The 26,766-nt window shown below is 36.2% G+C and overlaps 3 protein-coding genes across 3 annotated transcripts in view; 2 read left to right on the forward strand and 1 right to left on the reverse strand.

Moving 5' to 3' along the window:
* The window catches only part of LOC123552686 (PC3-like endoprotease variant B), a 30,971-nt gene extending 13,770 nt beyond the window's left edge, over positions 1–17,201 (forward strand). Inside the window, exons 7-14 of the mRNA XM_053540557.1 lie at positions 4,431–4,519; positions 9,149–9,321; positions 10,416–10,655; positions 12,810–12,910; positions 14,063–14,281; positions 15,239–15,406; positions 16,047–16,217; positions 16,638–17,201. Of these exons, the coding sequence (XP_053396532.1) occupies positions 4,431–4,519; positions 9,149–9,321; positions 10,416–10,655; positions 12,810–12,910; positions 14,063–14,281; positions 15,239–15,406; positions 16,047–16,217; positions 16,638–17,181 (1,705 nt within the window). The 3' untranslated portion in view covers positions 17,182–17,201. The remainder of the gene's footprint in view (positions 1–4,430; positions 4,520–9,148; positions 9,322–10,415; positions 10,656–12,809; positions 12,911–14,062; positions 14,282–15,238; positions 15,407–16,046; positions 16,218–16,637) is intronic.
* Positions 5,352–7,524, forward strand: LOC123551071 (uncharacterized). The gene is made up of 2 exons (XM_045339737.2): positions 5,352–5,566; positions 5,766–7,524. The coding sequence occupies exon 2, from the start codon at positions 5,785–5,787 to the stop codon at positions 7,222–7,224; it is 1,440 nt and encodes a 479-aa protein (XP_045195672.2). The 5' UTR covers positions 5,352–5,566; positions 5,766–5,784; the 3' UTR covers positions 7,225–7,524.
* A 5,321-nt stretch (positions 17,202–22,522) lies between the features above and the next one.
* LOC123551072 (sperm-associated antigen 17-like) overlaps positions 22,523–26,766 on the reverse strand; it is a 53,786-nt gene continuing 49,542 nt past the window's right edge. The window contains exons 37-40 of the mRNA XM_053542062.1: positions 26,414–26,674; positions 25,675–25,819; positions 24,988–25,125; positions 22,523–22,843 (exon numbers count right to left, since the gene is read on the reverse strand). Coding sequence (XP_053398037.1) covers positions 22,824–22,843; positions 24,988–25,125; positions 25,675–25,819; positions 26,414–26,674 — 564 coding nt within the window. The 3' untranslated portion in view covers positions 22,523–22,823. The remainder of the gene's footprint in view (positions 22,844–24,987; positions 25,126–25,674; positions 25,820–26,413; positions 26,675–26,766) is intronic.

A 26,766-nucleotide genomic window follows, 5' to 3' on the forward strand; every position in this document is an offset into this window, starting at 1 on the left:
CTGATTTTTTGAAAAAAAATGATGAGTTATTGTCATCACTTGAGCGGTTGTCGGCGTCGGCGTCGGCGTCGGCGTCTGCGTCGGCGTTGCCTGGTTAAGTTTTATGTTTAGGTCAGCTTTTCTCCTAAACTAACAAAGCTATTGCTTTGAAACTTGCAACACTTGTTCACCATCATAAGCTGACCCTGTATAGCAAGAAACATAACTCCATCTTGCTTTTTGCAAGATTTATGGCCCCTTTTGTACTTAGAAAATATCAGATTTCTTGGTTAAGTTTTATGTTTAGGTCAACTTTTCTCCTAAACTATCAAAGCTATTGCTTTGAAACTTGGAATACTTGTTCACCATCATAAGCATACCCTGTACATCAAGAAACATAACTCCATCTTGCTTTTTGCAAGAATTATTGCCCCTTTTGGACTTAGAAAATCAGTTTTTCTTGGTTAAGTTTTTATGTTTAGGTCAGCTTTTATCCTAAACTATCAAAGCTATTGCTTTGAAACTTGCAACACTTGTTCACCATCATAAGCTGACCCTGTACAGCAAGAAACATAACTCCATCCTGCTTTTTGCAAGATTTATGGCCCCTTTTGGACTTAGAAAATATCAGATTTCTTGGTTAAGTTTTATGTTTAGGTCAACTTTTTCTCTTAAACTATCAAAGCTATTGCTTTGAAACTTGCAACACTTGTTCACCATCATAAGCTGACCCTGCACAGCAAGCAACATAACTCCATCCTGCTTTTTGCAATAATTATTGCCCCTTTTGGACTTAGAAAATCATTTTCTTGGTTGAGTATTATGTTTAAGGCAACTTTTCTCATAAACTATCAAAGCTATTGCTTTAAAACTTGCAACAGTTTTTCACAATCATAAGTGGACACTGTACATCAAGAAACATAACTCTATCCTGCTTTTTGCAAGAATGATGGCCCTTTTTAGACTTAGAAAATCATGGGTAGGACAATATTTCTATTATACAAAAAAAAATCAGATGAGCGTCAGCACCCGCAAGGCGGTGCTCTTGTTTCATTATTTGACCTACTGACCTACTTTTTGATGGCACGTGACCGACTTTCGAACTTGACCTGGATATCATCAAGATGAACATTCAGACCAACTTTCATGAAGATCCATTGAAAAATATGGCCTTTAGAGAGATCACAAGGTTTTTCTATTATCTGACCTACTGACCTAGTTTTTGACGGCACGTGACCCACTTTCGAACTTGACCTAGATATCATCAAGATGAACATTCAGACCAACTTTCATACAGATCCCACGGAAAATATGGCCTCTAGAGAGGTCACAAGGTTTTTCTATTATTTGACCTACTGACCTAGTTTTTGATGGCCCGTGACCCACTTTCGAACTTGACTTAGATATCATCAAGGTGAACATTCTGACCAATTTTCATGAAGATTTCTTGAAATATATGGCCTCTAGAGAGGTCACAAGGTTTTTCTATTTTTAGACCTACTGACCTAGTTTTTGACCGCACGTGACCCAGTTTCGAACTTGACCTAGATATCATCAAGATGAACATTCAGACCAACTATCATACAGATCCCATGAAAAATATGGCCTTTAGAGAGGTCACAAGGTTTTTCTATTATTTGACCTACTGACCTAGTTTTTGATGGCACGTGACCCAGTTTCGAACTTGACCTAGATATCATGAAGGTGAACGTTCTGACCAATTTTCATGAAGATCTTGTGAAATATATGGCTTCTAGAAAGGTCACAAGGTTTTTCTATTTTTAGACCTACTGACCTAGTTTTTGGACTGCACGTGACCCAGTTTCGAACTTGACCTAGATATCATCAAGATGAACATTCAGACCAACTTTCATACAGATGCCATGAAAAATATGGCCTTTAGAGAGGTCACAAGGTTTTTCTATTATTTGACCTACTGACCTTGTTTTTGACCGCACGTTACCCAGTTTCGAACTTGACCTAGATATCATCAAGGTGAACGTTCTGACCAATTTTCATGAAGATCTTGTGAAATATATGGCCTCTAGAGAGGTCACAAGGTTTTTCTATTTTTAGACCTACTGACCTAGTTTTTGAAGGCACGTGACCCAGTTTCGAACTTGACCTAGATATCATCAAGGTGAACATTCTGACCAATTTTCATGAAGATCCATTGAAAATTATGGCCTCTAGAGAGGTCACAAGGTTTTTCTATTTTTAGACTTACTGACCTAGTTTTTGACGGCACGTGACCCAGTTTCGAACTTGACCTAGAATTTACCAAGATGAACATTCTGACCCATTTTCATAAAGATCCCAGGAAAAATGTGACCTCTAGAGATGTCACAAGCAAAAGTTTACGCACGCACGAACGGACGCACGGACGGACGACGAACGCCGGACGCTGCGCGATCACAAAAGCTCACCTTGTCACTTTGTGACAGGTGAGCTAAAAATAGAAAAACCTTGTAACCTCTCTAGAGGCCATATTTTTCATGAGATCTTCATGAAAATTTGTCAGAATGTTCATCTTGATGATATCTAGGTCAAGTTCGAAACTGGATCACGTGGGGTCAAAAACTAGGTCAGTAGGTCTAAAAATAGAAAAACCTTTTGACCTCTCTAGAGGCCATATTTCTCAATGGATCTTCATGAAAATTGGTCAGAACGTTCACCTTGATGATATCTAGATAAAGTTTGAAACTGGGTCACGTGGGGTCAAAAACTAGGTCAGTAGATCTAAAAATAGAAAAACCTTGTGAGCTCTCTAGGGGCCATATTTTTCATAAGATCTTCATGAAAATTGGTCAGAATGTTCAACTTGATGATATCTAGGTCAAGTTCGAAACTTGGTCACGTGGGGTCAAAAACTAGGTCAGTAGGTCTAAAAATAGAAAAACCTTGTGACCTCTCTAGAGGCCATATTTCTCAATGGATCTTCATGAAAATTGGTCAGAATGTTCACCTTGATGGTATCTAGGTCAGGTTCGAAACTGGGTCACGTGGGGTCAAAAACTAGGTCAGTAGATCTAAAAATAGAAAAACCTTGTGACCTCTCTAGAGGCCATATTTCTCAATGGATCTTCATGAAAATTGGTCAGAATGTTCACCTTGATGATATCTAGGTCAAGTTCGAAACTGGGTCATGTGCGGTCAAAAACTAGGTCAGTAGGTCTAAAAATAGAAAAACCTTGTGACCTCTCTAGAGGCCATATTTCTCAATGGATCTTCATGAAAATTGGTCAGAATGTTCACCTTGATGATATCTAGGTCAGGTTTGAAACTGGGTCACGTGCGGTCAAAAACTAGGTCAGTAGGTCTGAAAATAGAAAAACTTTGTGACCTCTCTAGAGGCCATATTTTTCATAGGATCTTTATGGAAATTGGTCAGAATGTTCACCTTGATGATATCTAGGTCAGGTTTGAAACTTGGTCACGTGCGGTCAATAAGTAGGTCAGTAGATCTAAAAATAGAAAAACCTTGTGACCTCTCTAGAGGCCATATTTTTCAAGAGATCTTGATGAAGATTGGTCAGAATGTTCATCTTGATGATATCTAGGTCAGATTCAAAACTGGGTCACGTGCGGTCAAAAACTAGGTCAGTAGGTCAAAAAATAGAAAATTCTTGTGATGTCTCTAGAGGCCATATTTCTCACTGGATCTTCATGAAAGTTGGTGCGAATGTTCAGCTTGATGATATCTAGGTCAAGTTCATAACTGGGACATGTGCAGTCAAAAACTAGGTCAGTAGGTCGAAAAATAGAAAAACCTTGTGACCTCTCTAGAGGCCATATTTTTCACGAGATCTTCATGAAAATTGGTCAGAATGTTCACCTTGATGATATCTAGGTCAAGTTTAAAAGTGGGTCACGTGCCTTCAAAATCTAGGTCATTAGGTCAAATAATAAAAAAACCTTGTGACCTCTCTAGAGGTCGTATTTTTCAATGGATCTTCATGAAAATTGGTCAGAATTTTTTATCTTTATGATATCTAGGTCACATGAGCTCAAAAACTAGGTCACTTTGTCAAATAATAGAAATAACGACATCATACTCAGTTCAACACTGGGTCATGTGGGGATAGGTGAGCGATTCAGGACCATCATGGTCCCCTTGTTTTTATAAGACTGAAGCTGTTTGTGAGGAGTCTGAGTGATAATCTAGGGCGGCTCAAATTCATGATCTGTAGAGAAACCCAGTTATGATCCAGAGGGGCTCAAACTGTTGATCTGTTGAGCAACCTACACCTAAGTCACTACACTGCAGCTCTACTAACTCTTTCAAATGTTCTTATTTGTTAAATATACCGTAAATCTAGATGTTTAATAATCAGTTATTACAACTGTATTTTTTTAATACTAAAATATTTCTTAAATGTAAATAGCCATGTAATAATTATAGTACTTTCAACAACAATGACCACAGTGATCACTCCTTAATTTATTTCCAGCCATGGTACAAGATGTGCCGGGGAAATTGCTGCTGTTGCTAATAATGGTAACTGCGGAGTGGGAGTTGCGTACAACAGTAAAATAGGAGGTACGTTTTTACAGTATTAACACAGCTGTTCCTGTTTGACCGTAACTACATCAGTGATACTACACAATTGTAGCATCTGGCAATGTAGATTCAACTGAAATTTATAAAAAAATTATTTATCAGTTATGAGACACTTTTCTGTCTACCACAATGCTTGTTTTGAAAATATACTGAAGATTAATGTCACCTGTGTGACATTTTTCATTGGGTGCATGGGCAAATTAGTCCTGAAACTGTTATTTAACTATACACTACTGTGTATTATACACCAATTGAAAATGGTATGTATCAAATTGATATGTATGTATAATACATTCTTGAAAACAGGCAAAATTAAATTTTTATGGTTTTTTTGCCATGTCCCTTGCCATAATATGTACTCTTGAGTAATCTAATCCAGATAAATTATGCGGAGTGTCATTAACAGCAAGTATTTATTGCATGTGTATCTATCAAAATCACTTCAGTCGCTGCTGTTAAGAAGTTCTTTTACTATTTGAGGACCATGAATGGCTGAAAAATGAGTAATTAGACTTGTAGGATTTAACAAAAGAAGATACAGTTTCCCTCTCTCAGATTCACCAGTGTGGAAAGGGTCAGCTTGGTACACATATAAATTCACAATATACAAAAATACTGATATATGCCAGTGAATTCTTTCAGAAGTAACAGAATTTATTTAAAAGAATATCCTAACCATTTTATTTTACCTTAAATATCTGTAGATCTATATAGATTATTTAAGATATTGTTATTTTAACTTGAGTATCTATAAATTATATATTGTTCTCTATCTAAAGAAAAACAAGTATGAACAGCTTTTGCTATTTTAAGATGTAATATCTATATTTAGCTAGGTCATGAGCATGCTCAGTAGACTACTGAACATGTTTGAACAAATCCATACTGTCATGCCCAGTGAGCCAGTTGTACAATATATATACCTGTCTTATCGGTTATTTCATACAACTTGCGACAGAGCAAACTTGAGACAACTCTTACAGAAACCAAAGAAGATAAACCTTCTTGAGTTACATACCTTGAAAGGTAAGCATTGATTGGAGTTAAATTAAACTTCCTAATATAACAATGAAATAAAAAGTAAATTAGTACTTTTATCAGCCATTTAAAGAAAAATAACATGAATTTGATGTGTTGCAATACTGATTAAAAAGTTCTTGGCAGGCCATATTATCCATGTTTTTACCAAGAGAAGTAAGTATATGATTTTTTTTTTATATTTCAGGACTAGATACTACCATAAAATGGCATTACCAAATGGTCCAATGGAGATTGTTTTCTCCTTCGATACTACAGGGAGCATGAGTTCCTGTTTGGATGAGGTACGAGGGAGGGTCGCAGACATGGCTCAGCGCCTTCAGGCTGATATCCCAGGCATAAAAATGGCTGTGTTTGCACATGGAGATTATTGTGATAGGCAAAACTATATCACGAAATTTGTGGACTTTACAGATGATGTTGCAAAACTTGTGGACTTTACGCAAAATGTCAGTGCAACTGGGGGAGGCGATTCTGATGAATGCTATGAACTCGTGCTGCATGAGGTGCGTACTAAACTGTCATGGACTCCAGGATCTCAGAGGTCACTTGTAATGATTGGCGACTGCAACCCTCATGAGCCTAACTATCCTCAAAACAAATTGAAGTTAGACTGGAGAGTAGAAGCTGATGAACTGGGTAAAATTGGCGTTCGCATTTACTCTGTTCAGTGCCATTCTTACAACTCTGACAAATTTTACTCTGAAATTGCACGACGCACTGATGGTCAGCATCTGAAACTGAGCGACTTTAAAAATATTTTTGACGTTCTTATGACTGTATGCTACAAAGAGAAAGGGGATGATCTGTTCTTGAGCTATGAGAAAGAAGTGAGGGCTCGTTCTTCAACGATAAATAAAGATTTGCATAAATTATTTGGTGATCTGAGAGACAAAGCACCAGCAGGATCATCCTCTGACACCTCATCGGTAAGCGGCAAAAGCCCTGGAAAAAAGCTTGGGAAAGAAGCAAAAATCTCAATGACTGGAAAGGCAGCTAAAGTCCTGAACGAAGCAAAATCAGTCCTGAAGACTGTCAGAAAGTCTGCAGCTTGCATTAAGAAGACAAAACCAGTCCCAACCCATAAGAAGTATTTAGAGAAATATTTGCCGAAACTTCGGAGAGAAAATGTACCAGAAAGCAATTTCCTGTTGAGAGATATGTCCTGGTCAAAATGGCAGCTTATCATTTCACCGACACAGAAAACAGTAACGGACACACCGACACAAATTGCTAGTGATGTAAGCTGCCCAAGACCTGGAAGCGGTCATGGATTTAGAGCTAAAGAAATTTTTGCTGGAAAAACAAAGGTTCCTGCAGTATATGAAATTGGCATCCAAACCAAAACAAATGCTAAGAAATATGTAACATACAGTAAAATGTGTCGCGGGTTTACCACTAAATCAAACTGGGAGGTTAAACTTCTTGGGCGAAAGGACATTAGAGAGCAAATTGACAATGTTGTGAAGAAAAATTGCACCATTTTTGTTCGCAGAATGGTACTGAATGAGGACAAATGTAAGGATAAAGTTCGACAAGCTTTGAGGCGGTATGATTATGCCTGGAAGGGAGTGAAATTGGTTAGGGATGGACATAGAAATGTTTCAAAGGGAGAAATTGAAATCTCTTCAGAAATGGACATGTAATTTAAAGACACAAAGAAGTTTTTGTAAAATTTCTTCATATGTTTTGTGTTACCATTAAGGTGCAATATGTACTTAATTTGTATGATATTATGTTTTATTATTTGTTACATTTTTACGGGTATTTAAGGCTGCTACATGTTGTGCTTAATGTAAAATAGTTTAAACTTTTTGTATATTTTTATGACTTTTATTGAAATGTGTAAATAATTCACAGCTTATGCAGTATTTTGTCTGATAATGTTGTATTGTTCAGTTACATTGTATATAAAGATATTGTGACTAAATAAAGAGAAAATGTTTTATATGTAGAATTGTATTTATTATTCAGTATTATTGATTTGAAATGCATGTGAACCTACATGTATGAATTGTAATACCCACGCTGTGGACATTGTTTAGCAATTAACCTGATTGAGAAAAAAAAATCCAAGTATGGTATTTTTTACAATGATACTGCAATTTTGACATGTGTCAAAATATAAAACAACAACATGTATTATTGCATTACCTCTGTGTTTATTCTGCCCTGTGATACCTGGCAAATATTTCAAAAATATGCATACTGACCTATATGTCATGTCATACATTATGATAGAAATCTTGCTAATTTAAGGGTGTTTGAAATTTCATTTAAGCTTTAGCCTGCTGGCGGCAGGTGATTCTGCCTTTGCGAACAGTGCAGACCAAGATCAGCCTGCACATCCGTGCAGTCTGATCATGGTCTGCACTGTTCGCTATTCAGTTAGTAAATTTTCAGTGAACACCCCTTTAAGTAATAAGTGATGCTGCCCAAATTGAATGATGGACCAGTCCATTTTAGAAATTCAGCAGGGTAAGGGTTAAAGTCTACATGTAAGAATTTCATTACGTGTTGGCACCTGTTCTTGAAAACTTGCTATAGGTTCAAGTTTTAAGCTCATCTGATGAGATGGGGTATTGTGATTGCCCTGTGTCTGTTTATGTCAGTTGCTACCATTATATTAAAAAAGATATTTCCTCCTAAACCACTTGGTCTATTTCAGGAATGTTTCTTGGATAGTCACCATTTCAGAATTGTTCAAAAAAGTCCAATCCTGGCATAATTTTGGTTGCCATGGCAGGCTGAAGTAAAATCACAAAAAAACTTCTGTAAGAATATGACATTGTGATTGCAATGTATCCATAGACATGCTTTCTTACCATATTCATTGGTCCCTTTTTCTAAATGGATCCAAGAGTTCAACTCTACACAGCCTGGTTTCTATGGAGGTGGAAAGGGAAAACAATTTAGAAACCAAAATGATTTCACAGAAATGATTTTTGAGTGACCCTCCACAAAATTTTATTGATAGAATAATATGCCAGCCACAGTGCTTATCTGATTTCCTAATAAGGGTATCATGCCCAGTCTGAAACTAGTAGCCATCCGACAGCTTAGATACTTTTCCATATATATGTATATAGTGGAAATTGATAAAAATTCTTATCAGAAACTGGTGGCCAAGTTTTGAAATAATTCTGCTCAGGTGTGTGTTTATTGATCCTTTGCAGAGATTTTTCAAGTTATTTTTATATTCATCAAAAGAGGGAGACTTTCAGTGACATCTTATCTGCTCGTCAAATTTTGGAACAATTTCGTATACACATCCAACATTGTTAAAATTATTCGGAATCAACCCCAAAAAAAGGGTCACAAGATTGTCACTTTTTCCCATATATATTAAGGGAACTGGGGAAAAAAATTGTCTGGAACTGCTGGCTTGATTTTTAAATAATTTAATACAAATTTTCCACAGGTCGACCCTCTACCAACATATAAGATACAAATTTTTATTTATAGTTGGGTTTAACAACATTTCAGCATTAGCTTTGAACAACTATTGACTGACACACTTGTCCAGACTGTTGAAATATCGCTCAAAATCACAATCAAATTTCATTGCAGGTATTCGAATTCTCGATGGTCCAATCACAGACGAGATGGAGGCCCGGGCATTGCTGTTTAACAATCAACATGTCCATGTATTAAGTGCCTCATGGGGGCCACATGATGATGGTAAAACTATGGAGAAACCAAAAAAAGCATGTGTTAATGCCCTTAAAGAAGGTGTTAAAACAGTAAGTTGTTTCTGTTTCCCAAACTTTTTGGGGGCACTGAGAGTTGTCCTTGTCTGTCTGTCCACCCATCTGAAATTGTGTCATTCATATCGTGTCATGTGCAAGAACCAGGTCCCAAAGTCTAAGGTCAAGGTCACTTAGAGGTCAATGGTCAAATTCGAGAATGACTGTCTGGAGCATTTCTTTTTAATGCATGGAGGGATTTTGATGTAACTTGGCACAAATGTTTACCATCATGAGACAGAGTGTCATGTGAAGAACCAGGTCCCTATGTCTAAGGTCAAGGTCACACTGTCTTAGAGGCCAAAGGTCAGATACAAGAATGACTTTGTACGGAGTATTTCTTTTTCATGCATGGAGGGATTTTGATGTAACTTGGCACAAATTTCACCACCATGAGACAGAGTGTCATGTGAAGAACCAGGTCTCTATATCTAAGGTCAAGGTCACACTTAGAGGCCAAAGGTCAGTTACAAGAATTGACTTTGTCCGGAGCATTTCTTCTTCATGCATGGAGGGATTTTGATGTAACTTAACACAATTGTTCACCATCATGAGTCGGAGTGTTGTGCGCAAGAACCAGGTCCCTATGTCTAAGGTCAAGGTCACACTTAGAGGTCAAAGGTCAGATACAAGAATGACAACTTGATAAGATCTCGATGGCCATATTTTGTGACTATGGCACCCTTGATGGGACATTGAAATATTACAACTACACCAGGACAGTGTGTACCCAACTACTCGTACAGTTTTCATCAAATGAAATGAAACTTTGTAGTCTTCATCAACATGACGTGGACATCCGCATTTGCGACCAGCATGGATCCAGACCAGCCTGCGCATTTGTGCAGTCCAGTCAGGATCCATGCTGTTCACTTTCAAAGCCAATTGCAATTAGAGAAACTGTTAGTGAACAGCATGGATCCTGACCAGACTGCGCAGATGCGCAGGCTGGTCTGGATCCATGCTGGTCACAAATGCACTATGTTGCTTTTCTCATGGTTCGGCTCAAATTACAAACCCAGTTATCCCAAACAGGCTAACAGGCCATCATTTGGCGTATGTGTTTCACAAACAGCTCTTGTTATTTTTAGGGTAGAAATGGTAAGGGCAGTATATTTGTCTGGGCCACTGGTAATGGTGGAGGATATGGAGATATGTGTGGAGCAGACGGCTATGTTTCCAGTCCAGAGAGCATTTCTGTCCAGTCTCTGACAGACAAAGGGGAACTACCATTTTTCGGTGAGATATGCACATCTACTTTGATATCTGTACCGACAGGAGGGGAGGCCACTCAAGAAGAGGAATTGAAGGCAGAATACAAGATTAAAGTGGTAAGTACCTTCTTATCATAATTAATTATAATGTGCTTGGTCACTGGCTGATCTTCTACTTTGAAAACCTGTTCTGTATGAGGAAGTGTTGTTGTAGATGAGTTGGATTAAGGAATGATGAATTCCACAGTGGATAGATAAAACTTAATTGTTACACCACCAGGTCTCTTGTAGATGATGGAGCTGTCATAGTAGAGAAGATGATTTAATATCTTAAGTTCTCCTGTGTTTATTGTTGGAGTAAATATGTTTTAGACATAAATTGAAATACGGGTGATTATCTTGATTATACATACAAAATTCTTGGACATTTTAGAATGTTGTAGGCCTTTTTAGCTCACCTGTCACAAAGTGACAAGGTGAGCTTTTCTGATCACACGTCGTCCGTCCGTGCGTGCGTTCGTGCGTGCATGAACTTTTGCTTGTGACCACTCTAGAGGTCACATTTTTTGTGGGATCTTTATGAAAATTGATCAGAATGTTCATCTTGATGATATTTAGGTCAAGTTTGAAACTGGGTCACGTGCCATCAAAAACTAGGTCAGTAGGTCTAAAAATAGAAAAACCTTGTGACCTCTCTAGAGGCCATATATTTCACAAGATCTTCATGAAAATTGGTCAGAACGTTTATCTTGATGATATCTAGGTCAAGTTTGAAACTGGGTCACGTGCCATCAAAAACTAGGTCAGTAGGTCAAATAATAGAAAAACCTTGTGACCTCTCTAGAGGCCATATTTTTCATGGGATCTGTATGAAAGTTGGTCTGAATGTTCATCTGATGATATCTAGGTCAAATTCGAAAGTGGGTCACGTGCCATCAAAAACTAGGTCAGTAGGTCAAATAATAGAAAAACCTTGTGACCTCTCTAAAGGCCATATTTTTCCTGGGATCTGTATGAAAGCTGGTCTGAATGTTCATCTTGATGATATCTAGGTCAAGTTCGAAACAGGATCATGTGCGGTCAAAAACTAGGTCAGTAGGTCTAAAAATAGAAAAACCTTGTGACCTCTCTAGAGGCCATACCCTTGAATGGATCTTCAAAAAAATTGGTCAGAATGTTCATCTTGATGATATCTAGGTCAAGTTCGAAAGTGGGTCACGTGCCGTCAAAAACTAGGTCAGTAGGTCAAATAAAGTAAAATCGTTGTGACCTCTCTTGAGGCCATATTTTTCATGGGATCTTTATGAAAGTTGGTCTGAATGTTTATCTTGATGATATCTTGGTCAAGTTTGAAACTGGATCAACTGCGATCAAAAACTAGGTCAGTACGTCTTGAAATAGAAAAACCTTGTGACCTCTCTAGAGGCCATACCCTTGAATGGATCTTCATGAAAATTGGTCAGAATGTTCACCTTGATGATATCTATGTCAAGTTTGAAACTGGGTCACGTGCCTTAAAAAACTAGGTCAGTAGGTCAAATAATATAAAACCTTGTGACCTCTCTAGAGGCCATACTATTCATGGGATCTGTATGAAAGTTGGTCTGAATGTTCATCTTGATGATATCTAGGTCAAGTTTGAAACTGGGTCAACTGCGGTCAAAAACTAGGTCAGTAGGTCTAAAATTAGAAAAATCTTTTGACCTCTCTAGAGGCCATATTTTTCAATGGATCTTCATGAAAATTGTTCTGAATGTTCACCTTGATGATATCTAGGTCAGTTTCGAAACTGGGTCACGTGCGGTCAAAAACTAGGCCAGTAGGTATAAAAATAGAAAAACCTTGTGACCTCTCTAGAGGCCATATTTTTCATGAGATCTTCATGAAAATTAGTGAGAATGTTCACCTTGATGATATCTAGTTAAAGTTCAAGACAGGGTCACGTACCTTCGAAAACTAGGTCAGTAGGTCAGATAATAGAAAAACCTTGTGACCTCTCTAGAGACCATATTTTTCAATGGATCTTCATGAAAATTGGTCAGAATTTTATCTTGATAATATCTAGGTCAAGTTCAGAACTGGGTCACATGAGCTCAAAAACTAGGTCACTATGTCAAATAATAGAAAGAACGACGTCATACTCAAAACTGGGTCATGTGGGAAGAGGTGAGCGATTCAGGACCATCATGGTCCTCTTGTCTTTGGTTAGGACAATTTAATTTGAACATGAAATGCTAACAAATAATTTATTGTATACTGATATTGTTACAGGTAACTACAGATCTAGATGGAGGCTGTGTTGAGAACTTTGAGGGAACATCTAGTGCTGCTCCACTTGCCTCTGGTTGCTATGCTCTTCTCCTTCAAGCTTGGTTAGTTACCATCTGTGATTTTAACCTTTAGCCTGCTGTCAGCAAGTGATTCTGCCTTCCGAGCAGGCTGATGATGATCTTCACTGTTTGCTATTCATTCAGCAAATTTTCAGTAAACATCCTGTTAAATAATAAATGGTACGGCCCAAATTGAAAGATGGACCAGTCCATTTTAGAAATTTAGCAGACGTGGTTGTAATTATAGAGGCTGACAGAATCTGTAGTTACACATCCATTTTCTAGAAAGTTCTGACAACATGTTTTATACCATATAAGGGGTTATTTTTGTTGCTGTAAAAGTTTTAAGGATTTGGAGTAAAAACAGAAATTTCTGACTTTTTGTATCACTTTTTCTACAAAAGTAAACAGATAAGCTGATAATTTAATCATATATTTAGACACATTTTTATGCTCCCCTTTGAAAAAAAAAGTTTTATTGTTTTGCTCATTGTTGGTTGGTCAGTCTGTCAGGTGGTAAACCATCTGGTTTCTGATTAGTAATTCGAGATTGCTTGGTCCGGCTATGGTCATACTTCATAAGATCATTGCCTGTAGATGACCTTTGATATTTTGAGTTTAATAGGTCAAAGGTCAAGGTCACATTGACCACATATACAGAAAATTGCTTTGGCCAAAAATTATCAAACTTCATACAATGTTTTCCTTAAGTCAATAGATTACCCTTATGATTTAAGTTTTCAATAGGTCAAGGTCACAGTGACCTCAAGACCTTAACAATTTCCACTCAATAATTAAAGAATGCTTTGACCTTTGTCAAACTTGATTGGATGATTACTTGTGGTAGATGAAACCTATTGCTTTGGGGTCATTAGGTCAAAAGTCAAGGTCACATTGGCCTCTAGACAGAAAATGGTTTCCACTCAGTAATTCAAAGAACACTTTGGCAATCAATTCCAGTGGTTGTTGCCTGTAGTCAGTAGATGTCCTCTGATATTTATTAGGTCATTTGGTCGAAGAACACTGTGACAGCATACCCCGGTACAAAATTACATACCCACTTGCTTCTGACATGCTGTAATGGGGGCATAAGTGTTTTACAAACAGCTGATTTTTGTAGAAAGAAATTGCTTGTATCTTGATTTCCTCTACTAAGTGTTTTATGTTTTGATTATAACCAGCATTTATTTTCAGTCCGGAATGCTCATGGCGAGATGTACAGCACATAACAGTACGTGCTGCTCGTATACCTTCCATAGATGTGTCATGGACTATGAATGGAGCTGGTTTCCATGTGAATAGTAAATATGGCTTCGGTATTATGGACTGTGCCAAAATGGTGGAGATTTCCCAGAGCTGGAAGTCAGTCCCGGAACAACACGTCTGCTTGACAGAAGTTCAACCTGTCAACAGGTATTTCCTAAGGACATTTTTGTTTTCTTGTTATATGCAACTTGAATTTGTCATTATTAAGAAATGTGTTACAAAACAATTTTTCGGACAGATACAGCATTCAAAGTCAATAAATGAGCCGTGCCATGAGAAAACCAACATAGTGGGTTTGCGACCAGCATGGATCCAGACCAGCCTGCGCATCCGCGCAGTCTGGTCAGGATCCATGCTGTTCGCTAACAGTTTCTCCAATTCCAATAGGCTTTAAAAGCGAACAGCATGGAGCCTGACCAGACTGCGCGGATGCGCAGGCTGGTCTGGATCCATGCTGGTCGCACACCCACTATGTTGGTTTTCCCATGGCACGGCTCAAATGTTTCCTTTATAATGTATTATTATATTCAGTCATTGATTTACTGAATTGATTTGCCTCATGTTGACAATACTTACAATATTAATTTGATAAAATGATATTAAAAAATGTAATACATTTGTACTTGATTGTACAGAAATAGTATGTTGTGAAGGAGTTCAAAACAAAATTTAGAAAAGCTACAAACTCAATATGGGGTGTTTTCACAATGTTAGATATGGTCTAGAATCTAAGAACAGCAGTTGATTAACCCTTATCATGCTGGACACGATTGATTCTGCCTTTGCGACCGTTGTAGATCACATCTATGCAGTCTGATCATGATCTGCACTGTTCGCCATTCAGTCAGTATTTTTTGGTAAGGACCCCTTTAAACAGTTAATAGTACTGTCCAAATTGAAAGAGGGACAAGTTCATTATAGAAATTTAGCAGGGTAAGGGTTAGAAATATGTGTTTTCTTGTATGAAAGTCACCATACTGTATACATTCAAAAATGCTGCTTCAAGCCAATTATACAAATTTATAGAAATGCTGACAATATAATTATTTATGGCTATCATAGACTAATATAGGAGTATAATATGTTATATGGATATAATTGCAGAAAAATACAGAGTGACAGCTGTGTGAAGACAGAATTCACTTTTAATGGCTGCCAAGATAACAGATCTAACAGTATCACAAGCCTGGAACATGTTCAACTAATCTTTAAAGGGGTGTCTGGTCGCCGTGGCAACGTGGAAATTATTCTTGTGTCTCCTGCTGGAACAAGGTACATAATTATGAGAAATATGTTGTGCCAGGATTATATATGTCTTTCTGACATATTTTAGTTGCATTGAATAGCTAAACTGAGCCGAACACTTCAGGTGTATATTGTTCAATACCCCTGGGCATGAAATTCAAACATGGCTTAACACTGCCAGATATTGAATTCATTATAAGTTCATTTGTAATATAAAACCACTGATGAAATTGTGCAGATGTTGAACCTCTCTGCACTTGTAAAATATCTTCTATATATAAGTCTTAAAAGAAAAAGGATTGCTGATCTGATTTTAATAAGAATTTACTGAAATGTTCATGTTGTGACCCTGAGATCAGTCAGATTTTTTCAATTTGTCAAAAACATGGCCGCTGAGAAATAGATCCTTTTTGCTATATGGCATTTCCTACATATTTATACTGGGAACTTCCTGTCATAAAATGCTGGCCCAGTTACAAAACAATTTTGTAGAAATTTTCCTTGCTCAACCCTCTATCAAAAATGACTGGGCTGAAGTGAGCAAAACTCAGGTAAACGATATATTAAGGAGGTAGTAAATGGGATATCCATGTGAGTCACCGAAGACATCGAGTAAATCCAAGGGTTGTTTCAGTCTTAATGTAACCAACTCATCAATTTATTTTAGATCTGAACTGTTGACAAGAAGGCCACCTGATGATAGTCAAGATGATATTGATTTTGAATTCATGACTGTACATAACTGGGGAGAGAATCCAGATGGAACCTGGACAGTGGAGGTGTGTGATAACCCCGGTGAGGAGAGGGAACATCGTGGAAACACTATACACTGGGAAAGGTAAACAGTACAAGTATTAACTGATAGTGATGAACAGACTTCACGAGGCCTATCACGTTAGATTGATAGTAATCAGATCTCAAGTTTGATCCCTGATGAGGTGAAAGTCTGCCTTGAAAATCTATCTACAGACAGTTCATGTAAATTCTTTAGATCTTTAATTTACATAAAGAAGTTGTTAAACAAGACAGAAAAATATCTACACCTGTACCCCCTCAATTTTAAGGTCAGTCAAGTAAGTCTAAACACAGAATGCGTTTTTTATGATGCCCTTATGAGGCTTTGTGTAAAAATTTTATCATTTTGTTAAAAGTTAAAAAAACTTATTCTGTAAGCAATATGTTTTCAATGTTGACATTGAAAAACAGTTTTAACTGATTGTAATACCCAGTTAAAACAATTAATTTACCTTATTTGCAGCTTTGCTCTTCGTGCTTATGGTTTCCATGACAATGAAAAGAAATCAGATGTTAAAGCAGAGAAGCCAGATTTGCAAGTGTTAAAAAGGTTAAAGGAAGAAGAGTTCCAAAATTCCAGGAGAGCCAACTTGAAACGAGCACAAGGAACTAACACAAGAGGTCAAGACACAAAGAAGAAAGAGCTTGATGATTATGTTGGAACAGCTGATGAACTTCTAAAAGACATTGCTAAAATTTTTGATGAAAGATCTTTTAAGCTTGATGGCTATAATAGTAAGTCTAGGTTTGGAAACAGGAAATACAGGATTTCTAAAAATAGGGATCAGTTTGGCAAAAGGGGACATGTTAATAATAATGGGAAAGATATTGATGAAGATTCGGAAATGACTGAAATAAAAAGAGAAATTTTGGAACTTTTGGCAGAGTTGGAAGGAAGGGAATACAAAAGAAATTATTTAGAAGAGTATTTAGAACATAAAAGAAAAATGGAAAGAAAGAGGAGACTGCAATATCTATTGAGAGGGCTTGATAGGGAATTGAATTAGTGGAAAAAATAAACAGAAACCTAAACTATATAAAACAATTTACTGTAAATTTAGAAATTGGTTTTGGGATTAAAAAGCTCTTCTTAGTGTAACACTATTTAATAAGATAGGAACATTTTTAGCTCATCTGATTTTTTGAAAAAAAATGATGAGTTATTGTCACCACTTGAGCGGTTGTCGGCGTCGGCGTCGGCGTCGGCGTCTGCGTCGGCGTTGCCTGGTTAAGTTTTATGTTTAGGTCAGCTTTTCTCCTAAACTATCAAAGCTATTGCTTTGAAACTTGGAATACTTGTTCACCATCATAAGCTGACCCTGTATAGCAAGAAACATAACTCCATCTTGCTTTTTGCAAGATTTATGGCCCCTTTTGTACTTAGAAAATATCAGATTTCTTGGTTAAGTTTTATGTTTAGGTCAACTTTTCTCCCAAACTGTCAAAGCTATTGCTTTGAAACTTGGAATACTTGTTCACCATCATAAGCTGACCCTGTACAGCAAGAAACATAACTCCATCTTGCTTTTTGCAAGATTTATTGCCCCTTTTGGACTTAGAAAATCAGTTTTCTTGGTTAAGTTTTATGTTTAGGTCAGCTTTTATCCTAAACTATCAAAGCTATTGCTTTAAAACTTGCAGCACTTGTTCACCATCATAAGTTGACCCTGTACAGCAAGAAACATAACTCCATCCTGCTTTTTGCAAGATTTATGGCCCCTTTTGGACTTAGAAAATATCAGATTTCTTGGTTAAGTTTTATGTTTAGGTCAACTTTTTCTCTTAAACTATCAAAGCTATTGCTTTGAAACTTGCAACACTTGTTCACCATCATAAGCTGACCCTGTACAGCAAGCAGCGTAACTCCACCCTGATTTTTGCAATAATTATTGCCCCTTTTGGACTTAGAAAATCATTTTCTTGGTTGAGTATTATGTTTAAGTCAACTTTTCTCATAAACTATCAAAGCTATTGCTTTAAAACTTTCAACAGTTTTTCACCATCATAAGTGGACACTGTACATCAAAAAACATAACTCTATCCTGCTTTTTGCAAGAATGATGGCCCTTTTTAGACTTAGAAAATCATGGGTAGGACAATATTTCTATCACACAAAAAAAATCAGATGAGCGTCAGCACCCGCAAGGCGGTGCTCTTGTTTTTAAACATTTGTAGCATATATTTCTTTTTTTTTTTCATTTCCATTTTAACTAAATTTGTATTAGCTGTCAGTCAGACATTGTTAAGAAAATTTGCATTGACAAAGTTCTTCATTTCTATCTTTAAGTTATTTTCGGTCGACAGTTTGATGATATTATGGTTATTAGTACTGCAATAATTTGAGAACAACGTTACAAAGTGTCTGAGATTTGTTGAAGATTAAGAAACAAGCTGTTAAATTGAAAATGTTTTCATTGAAGATGACATATTGCATACTGCTGTACATAGTTGAAAACATTTTGATCAGGTTCACACAATCTACCTTTGCTTGCAGCATTGTTTTTTTTTAGTAATGAATTCAATTTTTCCAGGAATACCAGTAGATTTTCCAAATGATCTGGTAATAAACGTCTGTGTAACTTACTAGTTTTCATTGAAACAGAGATTTTAATGTTAACATGACTGTTACTGAACTTACACTTGATAAGTGAAAATACAATACAAAAGATGTATTAATCAATGATTGTACATGTACTGGATATTCCATGAGGTAATACTCCATTATTATACGACCGAAGGGACGTATTATGTTATGATGCCAGTATCCGTCTGTCTGTCTGTTCATCCGTTAGCAATTCCATGTCCGCTCTGTAACTCTTGAACCCCTTGAAGGATTTCAAAGACACTTGGCACAAATGTTCACTACATCGAGACGACATGCAGAGCGCATGTTTTGGATGGCTCCCTTCAAGGTCAAGGTCACACTTAGGGGTCAAAGGTCAAATGACTTTGTTTCGTGTCCGCTCTGTTACTCTTGAACTGCTTGAAGGATTTTAAAGAAACTTGGCACAAATGTCCACCTGATCGTGACAACATGCAGAGCGCATGTTTCCGATGGCTCACTTTAAGGTCAAGATCACACTTAGGGGTCTAAGGTCATATGACTTTGTTTCCTATGTATATTGCTCTGCATTGCGGTGCTCTTGTTTTTATTTGGCAGATCCCTTTTCTGTTTACTTACAATAATTTTTTTATTGAATTACTTCCCTTTTATGTTACTATAAATAGCTTATTTTGTAACTTTTTTATTATTGGCCGCAGCGAAAAACCCAGACCACTTTTCTGTGGTACAACATGGATGGTACCTTCAACTTTTAGGTGTATTTTGACATACCTGTACCTGGTAAGGATTTTTTTTGTCGACTTAGAATTTAAAAAAAAATTTCTTCCCTTTGTTCTTCCTGTCCTTTGGACTTCAACAGTCAAGTTCTTTAAATTTTGCTCCCATCCTCCTCTGATATAATATATTGCCTCGCTTGGCGGAGCTCTTGTTAAAGTCTGTGGAAGGTCTGAAAGGTTGTAAAACACATTTTTATTTCTTTTTTACATGCAGCTGTTTCACAGATTTTCCTGTAGCTTTTATGAAATCCAGCATAGATGTTCTTTCAGTAATTCTGCATAATAATTCATTCATTTCATTGAAATCATTTGTTAAATTTTTTGGCCTATCAGTATATTAGTTTATTTTTTAAAAGAAAAAGACATGTACTGTTTAAATAGACAGGTTGACAATTTTCTTTTATTTCTCATTTTTGAATTATATTCCCTGTTTAGTGTAGGAATAAATATTAGATAATTCCATGACTTACATGCAGTACCATGTCTTTTCAGAGCATAATATTTTTGTGAAGGGTCTAAGGAAAAAATCAGCAATTTTCACATTCATCGGCTTTGCTTTAGTAGAAGTAGGTAGCTGTCTTTTTCTGAATCATGTTTTCAACCCATAGATTTAACTGTAGCTAGCGACACGGTTAAACTTACTTGGCAATTTTTAGCAGATTGTTTATCTGGCAATTTTCAACAGATGGTTAAATTTAGCATGCAGTTTCACTAATCATGCATTTTTACTATACAGTTAAAATTACCCTGCAATTTATCACAGATGCTTATTATGCATAGGTATTTACTACACTTATGCCTGCAAGAAACTATAGTCTTTCTTAAAAAAACATCTGCAACATTGCCTGTTTTGACATAAGTGTTATTTTATTTTTCACATGAAATCCATTTTCTTTATTACCCAGTTGTTGATCAGTCCAAATTTTATACATATATATTCTGTTGTTATTGTTGTTTTTATCTTTAATACATTATATTTGAAGTCTTCCTGATCTGTAAGTTGTCTTTCAATAGTTGTTGTTGTGGTTCAAGTTCTAGTAAAATTTATAGCAAAATGAAAATTTGAACAAAGATTATGAAACTTTGATATTCTTGTAATGTTTTATACTACAGCAATTTTCTAATAAACTTTTCTGCTCTTTAAAATTCTGCATTTGTTGATACTTTGAACCTTTGCATATATTTGTTGGTGAAAAGGAAAAAATTGGTGACTGGAGAATGAAAGTCGAGCCTTCAACACCAAAATTATTTAAAGCACTTTATTAAGGATAAATTTTTATTTTTTCATTTCCATTTGGTCATCTTTGACACAAAATGAGTCCAAAACTTCAGGTAGGTTGGTAGCATTACAGTCAAACTTGGCAGGAAAGACCATTCCTCGTGTCCACCAACATTTTCAGTCTCAGTCCAGTTTGATAATGTAACAGAAGTTTCATGTTTAAAATAAAATGTTACTGGTATATTTAATGAATGTATTCACATGACTAGTCAGTATTGATGGTCAGTGTCAACTGGAATTTAATCTTCCAGTTGTAGTAAAATTTCCTATCAAAACTCAAACGAGATGGAAAATTATTTTGTGAACATGGTGCCACTGTACTAACAGATATTGTCAACATTTACAAGTTTAGAATTTTATCTCATCTGAGCACAAAGTGCTCAAGGTGAGCTGTTGTGATCGCCCTGTGTCCGTCGTCGTCGTCAACAATTTGACTGTTAACACTAGAGGTCACAATTTTGGCCCAATCTTAATGAAACTTGGTCAGAATATTCCAAATATATTCTTGGACGAGTTCGATTTTGGGTCATCTGGGGTCAAAAACTAGGTCACCAGGTCAAATCAAAGGATAAGCTTGTTAACACCCGAAAGGTCACATTTTTGGCCCAATCTTAATGAAACTTGGTCAGAATGTTACCATCAATAAAATCTTGGACGAGTTTGATATTGGGTCATCTGGGATCAAAAACTAGGTCACCAGGTCAAATCAAAAGCTTGTTAACACTGTAGAGGCCACATTTATGACTGTATCTTCATGAAACTTGGTCTGAATGTTAATCTTGATGATCTCAAGATCCAGTTTGAATATGGGTCATGTAGGATCAAAAACTAGGTCTCCAGGTCAAATCAAAGGAAAAGCTAGTTTACATTGTAGAGGCCACATTTATGACCATATCTTAATGAAACTTGGTCAGAACGTTAAGCTTGATGATCTATACAGTAGGTCAAGTTTGAATCTGGGTCATGTGGGGTCAAAAACTAGGTCACCGGGTCAGATCAAGGGAAAAGCTATTTAACACTTTAGAGGCCACATTTATGACCATATCTTAATGAAACTTGGTCAGAATGTTAATCTTGATGATCTTTAGGTCAATAGGTCAGGTGAGCGATACAGGGCCTTCATGGCCCTCTTGTTTAGATATAGATTTCACAGGTTAGGTAAATGGAGGTACAGCCAGGTTAGACTTTGATTATCTAGTGAAGTACTCATAACTAGAATAGGATTACAGCACATAGTCTGCAGTACATGTCAAAATGACTTTCTGGTGTAATAATTCCAGCAAGGGCCTTTGGAATCTTTTACGACACTTATTGCTGTAGTAAGTGCATATATATGAACATCCTGTCTCAAGTTTGCGGGACAAATATTCCCCAGGATTAGATAGATTTCGGCCAAACTAAAATGATTAATACAAGTCAAGTATATTAGCATTTACAGAAGTTAAAATTTGAGTTACAGATTTTCATTTATGCAAATTGCTCCTGTTACAGAAGACAGTGTGGCAAGACACACAACTAGGTATATAAGTCTTAATTGCAAGAATGTGATAAACAATCTTGAAGTGGACCAGTAACAGTGTTGCATTCTAAGACTATTTTCAAAACTTGACTTGCATTATTGAAGCTTAGATTTGTAATCATGTTTGTCTAACAACTGCAAAACAGTTATAGAAATACAATATCAGCGCAATCTTTTTCTTACAAGGGAAGATGTTCAAGTAACAATTCCATAAAAGATCAACATTTTATTTTCACTTTACATGTATGTCCATAGACAAACAGAAAACATTTAACATATCACAGTTTATTCAATAATATATTTTAAGCACATTTCTTGCTAAATACACAAGATAAAATATAAATTGTCTCTCACACTTTGGTAACAATATTGTTAATAATTTAGGTATCAGTTTTTAGTTTGTTTATATACTTTATACTATGTGATGTAAAATAATGCAAGAGAAATTGTCTTCAACAAATATGTATCCAATTGAAATATCACTCGAGTATCTTGTCACTCAAAAAGCGTGGCTACTTGACAGCAACGGGTTCTGAAATAAAAAAGAACAGATTTTTATTTTTTTAGCATTCTTCCAATAGTTTCATTCCATGAAGGGTTCAATTTCACAACTTGTCCACAAGTAATTGAAAATTTTCTCACATATCAGAGATGAATATATGGCCTGAGATGTTTTAACATCAGTCAGACCATCATTCAATTAATCCGTCTCCTAGTTAGTAGTCTCTGACCATGTGACTGAACTTACAAGGCAGACCAGTCTCTACTAATTTCTGCACACAACTTTATCCCGTAACTTCACTCCTTAACAAGAGCATCGCCTTGCGGGTGCTGATGCTCATCTGATTTTTTTTGTATAATAGAAATATTGTCCTACCCATGATTTTCTAAGTCTAAAAAGGGCCATCACTCTTGCAAAAAGCAGGATAGAGTTATGTTTCTTGATGTACAGTGTCCACTTATGATGGTGAAAAACTGTTGCAAGTTTTAAAGCAATAGCTTTGATAGTTTATGAGAAAAGTTGACTGAAACATAATATTCAACCAAGAAAATGATTTTTCTAAGTCCAAAAGGGGCAATAATTATTGCAAAAAGCGGGATGGAGTTATGTTGCTTGCTGTACAGGGTCAGCTTATGATGGTGAACAAGAGCTGCAAGTTTTAAAGCAATAGCTTTGACAGTTTAAGAGAAAAAGTTGACCTAAACATAAAACTTAACCAAGAAATCTGATATTTTCTAAGTCCAAAAGGGGCCATAAATCTTGCAAAAAGCAGGATGGAGTTATGTTTCTTGCTGTACAGGGTCAGCTTATGATGGTGAACAAGTGTTGCAAGTTTTAAAGGAATAGCTTTGATAGTTTAGGATAAAAGCTGACCTAAACATAAAACTTAACCAAGAAAACTGATTTTCTAAGTCCAAAAGGGGCAATAATTCTTGCAAAAAGCAAGATGGAGTTACGTTTCTTGATGTACAGGGTCTGCTTATGATGGTGAACAAGTATTCCAAGTTTCAAAGCAATAGCTTTGATAGTTTAGGAGAAAAGTTGACCTAAACATAAAACTTAACCAAGAAATCTGATATTTTCTAAGTACAAAAGGGGCCATAAATCTTGCAAAAAGCAAGATGGAGTTATGTTTCTTGCTATACAGGGTCAGCTTATGATGGTGAACAAGTATTCCAAGTTTCAAAGCAATAGCTTTGATAGTTTAGGAGAAAAGCTGACCTAAACATAAAACTTAACCAGGCAACGCTGACGCAGACGCCGACGCCGACAACCGCTCAAGTGATGACAATAACTCATCATTTTTTTTCAAAAAATCAGATGAGCTAATAAAATGGGTTAAGATTAGCTGACTTTGAATAAATTGCTCCACACCACGTTGTTTGAGCATTTAATTTTTATGTGAGGAAGTGAAGAAGATCAGTGATTCTACTCGGGGTGCCAGTATGTGCCTGAAATAATTGTCCAGAGGGGAATATGGGTTCCGACTTCGCCACAAAATGGTGGAAAGTTTGCCAGGTGACTTCTTAAAGAAGTTTGGAAAAAATCTTTTCAAGACAAAATAGCAATATTGCCCATTGTGCTTTTCAAATTGACCAAGTTTTATGTACACTGGGGGTGACTTTTATATCTGGGAGTTTTGGCAGACAGATATACATGCATAATCAGATATAATATATATTTTTTCAATCTCCATGTCATTACAATATGACCAGCGACTTCAATATAATTCTGTATTGATATTCACATCAGCTGTTTGACATTATTTCAATGTATATCATGGCATTTATAATATTTTAAACATTACTTAGACTAAAGAACAAAGTTGTGTCATTTTGTATGATATTAATGCGAGTACCAGTAGATGTGTGTGTAATAAAAATAGTAAAGGTTTTGGTTTGAGAAAATTTAACATGCATTCATTCTTTTACATTGTGCTCCTACATTTGTTTGAGAGATAATTCTACTTTACCTACAGAATGCTATATAAAGTATGATCTGGGACAGAACTTTTAAAATGTTTATCTTATGATGGATGTAAATTTTTGAAAGTACCTTTAGCAAATAGAGACCATTTTCCTCCTAAAGTTGTTTGATACCAACCTCTGTAATCTTAAAAAAATACTAACCAAAAAGCATGTGACATCTGAAAATTGATTTTATAAAAAACTTACCTAAAGTTATACTTTTTCTAGGTCTAATTATGCCAGTATTGGAAGGAGGTTTGGTAGAAGTAAGTCTCGCCCCAGGGGATTTCCCTCCCTTTGGACTGTTGGGTCCTCTGTTGTCATGCTCATGGGCTGTAAGAACTGGTGAACACAGTTAAGGACAAAATTCTAGACACGTTGCCAACTTGTATTAAAGTACAACTAATGTTTGATACTAAACAAGTGATAAACATAAAGTTTTTTTTTAAGCCACTGATCTGTGTGTATATAATTTTAAGGGCAAAGTTGACATTTTATCTCATGATACAGATGTTACAAAAAAAAAACAGAAGGACTGATATATAGCACAAAGAGACCAAATTATCTAACTTCTATTAACTTTCTTCTATATTTACTTCTTGAAAAAAATCTTCATTTTTCCGTTCAAAACCAAAAATATTGTATCCTCTACACAACAGTATAGGATACAAGGTGTATGCGTATATGAGTTGTAAAGAAAGCTCTACTCTTAAGAAGTGATTATACAGTCTTGTTTCCCAGGAAAAACACATACAAGAAGATGCAGTATTGACCATCCAGTGTTTGAACCCACAACCTTTATCTTTAGCAGCATATACCTTATCCTTCATATTATTTCTGAGTAAACAATCCGAGAGCAATCTTTAAAGATTCATTTTTTTTCAGAAAGGATATTTGCTATAACTGGAAGGAAGATGATGTCTGTCTCTGTGACAATCTCTAACTCGTGTCTGATTGAGCCCACGCCTGTCTCTCCTTCTACACCGACAGCAATGGCGTAAATCTCCACATCTATCTCTGCCTTCATACCAGCAGCAACCTGCAAACATCAACACATTAGATACAAGCATTAGCATAACTAACCAACTGAAATTACAATGAGATGGAGTTTATTTATACAAATGGCTTCTTATTCATAACAAAATAAAAGTTCCAAAACAAATGAATGGTTTACAGATGAAACATTGTCATTCATGAGTTTGCAGTTCCATATCCATTTATATTATAATACTAATACTGTCTTGAAAGTTCTAACGGGGTAACTTATTTCCGAGAACACAAAGAAATCGAGGAAACAGTCATTAAGCTGTTACTAAAACTTTTTCTATACACTTTATTAAAAGCAAGTTCATCAGGACCCGGTTGTTCGAAACTTTAACAGGCGATTAAGCTAATAGTCGATTAATTTTAAGGGTTATATTTCAACATCTTAGAAGACTTAGAAAAACAAAGTTATGAGTTAAGGATTATGAGTGCTTAAATATCTTTACAGTAAAATCAAAACATCATACTAGTTTTTCCCACAAAGACAAATATTTTGAATCAAAATTTAACCAGCGGTTAGTTTAACAGCCTGTTAAAGTTTCGAACAATTGGGCCCTGGTGGTCTAAATGTTGGTACTTTGTTACTTACAGGTCCCGGTTTGTAGACTATCCTGATGCCAGTGGCAGGTGGAGGCTGTTTGACCTTGAACCTGCAGGTATCTACACCAGTATTCTTCAATATCACAGTAAATGCATAAGTGTTTCCCTCCTTCAATACTCCAAAATCGACTTCCTCTGGAAGCAGGATCAAACCCCTCATAGCCTGTAACTGGGTCTGACCTTTTACTGTGGCCCCAGCTAACAGAGAATTATTGGTCCTACGTCGGACAGGGTCTTCCACCTGGATATACTGCAACATAACAAAGGTTAAACTGTTACTCATCATATAAAATGGATTATAATGGTGCAAATACATTTAAATATATGTACAAGTAACTGCTT

The sequence above is a fragment of the Mercenaria mercenaria genome, chromosome 4 (genome assembly GCF_021730395.1).
Source record: "Mercenaria mercenaria strain notata chromosome 4, MADL_Memer_1, whole genome shotgun sequence".
Lineage (NCBI taxonomy): Eukaryota > Metazoa > Mollusca > Bivalvia > Venerida > Veneridae > Mercenaria > Mercenaria mercenaria.

Bases quoted from the DNA above. Each gene is read 5' to 3' on its own strand.
- LOC123551071 (XM_045339737.2), top strand. From the start codon at position 5,785: ATGGCATTACCAAATGGTCCAATGGAGATTGTTTTCTCCTTCGATACT.